The 4,142-nt window shown below is 57.5% G+C and overlaps 1 protein-coding gene across 1 annotated transcript; it reads left to right on the top strand.

The window, feature by feature from the left end:
- The first annotated feature begins 443 nt into the window (after positions 1-443).
- Positions 444-1,376, top strand: LOC143692520 (olfactory receptor 14J1-like). Its single transcript, XM_077172762.1, has one exon. The coding sequence runs from the start codon at positions 444-446 to the stop codon at positions 1,374-1,376; it is 933 nt and encodes a 310-aa protein (XP_077028877.1).
- Positions 1,377-4,142: the final 2,766 nt, after the last annotated feature.

Raw genomic sequence — 4,142 nt, 5'->3', positions numbered from 1 at the left:
ATATTCATATCTCAGTTAAGGCTGGGAAAAATAAATTTAAAAATTCTCTTAGATCTGAATAAACTTTGCAGTTACAGAGATCAACAGAGGGCCCCTGAGCGAAAGCTTCAGTGTCGCTTTTTCAGCCTCCTCAGGGTTGCTCTGACATTGCCATCAGAGCCTGCAGAGCCAGAGCTGCCCCTGGGCAGTGCCTGAGCTGGGAGGGCTCTGCAGGGCAGAGCTGAGCCCCCAGGGCTGGCCTGGGCTCTGGCAGCACTGGCAGGGCCCAGCCCTGGGCACAAGGAAGCAGCTGCTGGCAGGGACAGCTCCAGGCAGCAGAGCCCTGGGCAGGCAGTGGGGGGAAAGTGCCCCCAGGCTGTGCTGGGATATTTCAAGTCCTCTCCAAACCCAACTATTCCATGATTACTTTTCTTACAGATCCCCATGCCAAGGCATCACAGCAAATGTCCAACAGCAGCTCCATCAGGCACTTCCTGCTGCTGGCATTGGCAGACACGCGGCAGCTGCAGCTCCTGCACTTCTGCCTCTTGCTGGGCATCTCCCTGGCTGCCCTCCTGGGCAACGGCCTCATCATCAGCGCCGTAGCCTGCGGCCACCACCTGCACACGCCCATGTTCTTCTTCCTGCTCAACCTGGCCCTCGCTGACCTGGGCTCCATCTGCACCACTGTCCCCAAAGCCATGCACAATTCCCTCTGGGACACCAGCAACATCTCCTACACTGGATGTGCTGCACAGCTCTTTTTCTTTGTGTTCTTCATCTCAGCAGAGCTTTCCCTCCTGACCATCATGTGCTACGACCGCTACGTGTCCATCTGCAAACCCCTGCACTACGGGACCCTCCTGGGCAGCAGAGCTTGTGCCCACATGGCAGCAGCTGCCTGGGCCAGTGCCTTTCTCTATTCACTGCTGCACACAGCCAATACATTTTCCCTGCCCCTGTGCCATGGCAATGCCCTGGGCCAGTTCTTCTGTGAAATCCCACAGATCCTCAAGCTCTCCTGCTCCAAATCCTATCTCAGGGAACTGGGGCTTCTTGCTTTTAGTGGCTGTTTGGTATTTGGCTGTTTTGTGTTCATTGTTTTCTCCTGTGTGCAAATCTTCAGCGCTGTGCTGAAGATCCCCTCTGAGCAGGGACGGCACAAAGCCTTTTCCACCTGCCTTCCTCACCTGGCTGTCATCTCCCTGTTCCTCACCACTGGCACATTTGCTCATCTGAAGCCCCCTTCCCTGTCCTCCCCATCCCTGGATCTGGCCCTGTCAGTTCTGTACTCGGTGGTGCCTCCAACCCTGAACTCCCTCATCTACAGCCTGAGGAACCAGGAGCTCAAGGCTGCTGTGAAGAGACTGATGACTGGATGCTTTCGGAAACAGTAAACTGCTGGCCAGTTTCTGCAAATTACTTTAAATAAAAGTCATCTTTGACACTTCTTGTTGGTTTCATTTTCATGGTCCTTTGTCTTTCTTTTACTTTTTTCATATTGTCCACAAAGAAATGGCATTGTTTGTGCCATTTCTCATTTTGTTTCTCTCCACTTTCCCTGTGGCCCCACACTGTTTCAATGAGGGGCTGCACTCTTGATGGGTTTAAATGAACTAAAGGACCTCCCAGCAGAGTTTTCTGCAGAGATGCCCTTTTGTTGCCTTCTCTGGAGCTGCAGCAGCAATGTCTGTGTGCAGAGCTGGGGCAGATCAGTGCTGGCCCAGCAGCTGTGCCCAGCAGCAGCAGCAGCAGCAGCACTTGGTGTTGCCAGTGCTGCTGCCGTGGCCCTGCCCCGCTGCCCTGGTGGCCCTGGTGTTGCTGCAGGGCCTGAGTGCTCTCGGGGCCGGGCACAGCCCTGGGGGTGGCAGTGCCGGGGCTGCAGCAGGGACAGGCCATGGGCACTGCTGGGGCAGCGCTGACGCCTCAGGCCAGGCCCTGGGGGCTCCAGGCTCCTTGCCCAGGCTCTCTCAAGAACACGGCCAGGCCAATGCTCAGCACAGAAACCCCCGTGAGCAGCCCCAGGCTGGCCGTGGGCAGGCTGGGGGCAAACAGCATGGCTGGGGCTCTGCAAGGGCCCTGGGCCAGACGGGAAGGAGCAGCAGAGCAGGGGCTGATCCATGCCCAGTGCGCTGCACAGCCCAGGGCAGCGTCCCAGAGCGTCCTCATGCAGCTGCCAACAACATCCCCCCTCTGCAGCCCTGGCCTCTCCCCCAGCTCACACAGGTGCCCCATCCTTGCAGGCACAGACACGGCAGCACTGCCTCAGCAGCCCCTGTTTGCATTGCACACAGCAGGGCCAGCACCCCCATGCTGTTGCTGTGGGGACATGAACCTGAGGGAGCACAAATGCCATCAGCCCCTGGGGCCAGCAAGGCCTGCGGGACACCAGGGAAACCACTCAGCTTTGTCCTGGCCTCTGCACTCAGCCAGAAAGTTTGTTCCCATCAGCTGGGAGTTTCCTGTGCCACTGCAGACGCTGTTGCTCAGAGCCAGGGCTGCCTGGCAGCCACCCCCAAACTGCCCTGAGAATTTCTTTGGCTTCACCTTTGCTTTCTTTACTCCTCCTGCTACAAATTTCTTCCTCTTGCCCACCCCAGGGGGCCCAGAACTGGACACAGCACTGGAGGTGCTGCCCAAGCAGTGCCCCCGAGCAGAGTAGAAGAATCCCTGCCCTGTTCCTGCTGGCCACACCGTTCCTGATCCAGGCCAGGAGCCATTGGCCTTCTTGGCCACCTGGGCACACTGCTGCCTCATGTCCAGCCTGCTGTCCATCAGTCCCTGCAGGTCCCTTTCTGCCTGGCTGTTCTCCAGCCACTCTGTCCCCAGCCTGCAGCACTGGGGCCAAATATCAGGGCCTGGCACTAGGATTTGTTAAACCTCACCTTGTTGGATTCATCCCCTGGATCCAGCCTGTCCAGGGCCCTGTGTAGAGCCCTCCTACCCTCCAGCAGGTCAACACTCACATCCAGCATGGTGTCATCTGCAAAGATGTCCTTGATTCCAAGGGGCCCCTCAGTGTCACAATGCCCTCTTGGTTACACCAGGCCCTGCACTGTCACACTGGTCTCCTTGGTTCCATGAGGCCTCAAACTGTGACAATGGACTCCTTGGTTCCATGGGGCACCAGGGTGTCACAATGGCCCCATGGCCACATGAGGTCCCACACTGTCACCATGGTCTCTGGGGTTCCACAAGTCCCCTCAGTGTCACAATGGACTCCTTGTTTCCACAAGGCCACACAGTGTCACAGCATTATTCCAGATCCCTTGAGGCCCCATCGTGTCACAGTGGCCCCTTGGTTACACAGGATCCTGCAGTGTCACAATGTCCCCTTGGTTCCATGAGGCCCCGCAGTGTCAGAACGGCCCCTTGGTTCCACTGGGCCCTGCAGTCTCCCAATGGTCCCCTTGGTTTTGCAGTGTCAAGATGGTGAAACCCTTGGTTACACGAGGCCCTGCAGTGTCACAATGGCCTCTGTGGTTCCACGAGGACCCAGAGTGTCACAGGGCACTCCCTGATTCCATTTGGCCCCACAGCACCACAGTGGACCCCTGGTTCTGTGGGGCTGCACGGTGTCACCATGGTCCTCTTAGTTCCACAAGGCCCTGCAATGTCACAATGGCCCCAGAGTGTCCCAATCATCAGAGAATGACAGAATCAAATAGGCTGGAAAAGACCTTTGGGATCATCAAGTCCAACCAATGCCCTGATACTGCCTTGTCACCCAGACCATGCCACTGAGTGCCACTGGAGAGGGACAGTGACTCTGCCACCTCCCCCCTGGCCAGCCCATTCCAGTTCCCACTCACCCTTTCTGTGAAGAACTCCTTCCTATTGTCCAGCCTCAGCCTCCCCTGGTGCAGCTTAAGGCTGGGTCTTCTTGTCCTGCCCTCCAGCAGATCCACACTCACACCCAGCTTGGTGCCATCTGCAATTTGTGAATGCTGGACTCGATCCCCTCACCCAGACCATCAGTGAAGATATTAAACAGGACTGGGCCCAGCACAGATCCCTGGGGACAGCACCAGTGCCTGGACACCAGCTGGGTGCAGCACCATCCCCACCACTCTCTGGGCCCAGCCTGCAGCCAGCTCTTAAATCTCCCAGCCAGGAGGGAACCTGCCCAAGCCGTGGGCTGCAGCTTTTCCAGGGAATGCTGT

Source organism: Agelaius phoeniceus, assembly GCF_051311805.1.
Source record: "Agelaius phoeniceus isolate bAgePho1 chromosome W unlocalized genomic scaffold, bAgePho1.hap1 SUPER_W_unloc_1, whole genome shotgun sequence".
Classification (NCBI taxonomy): domain Eukaryota; kingdom Metazoa; phylum Chordata; class Aves; order Passeriformes; family Icteridae; genus Agelaius; species Agelaius phoeniceus.
The sequence above is the reverse complement of the archived record's forward strand: the minus strand, read 5'-3'. Positions and strand labels throughout refer to the sequence as shown.

What these genes read in the sequence shown, in the direction of transcription:
- LOC143692520 (XM_077172762.1), top strand. Translation starts at nt 444, where the DNA reads ATGTCCAACAGCAGCTCCATCAGGCACTTCCTGCTGCTGGCATTGGCA.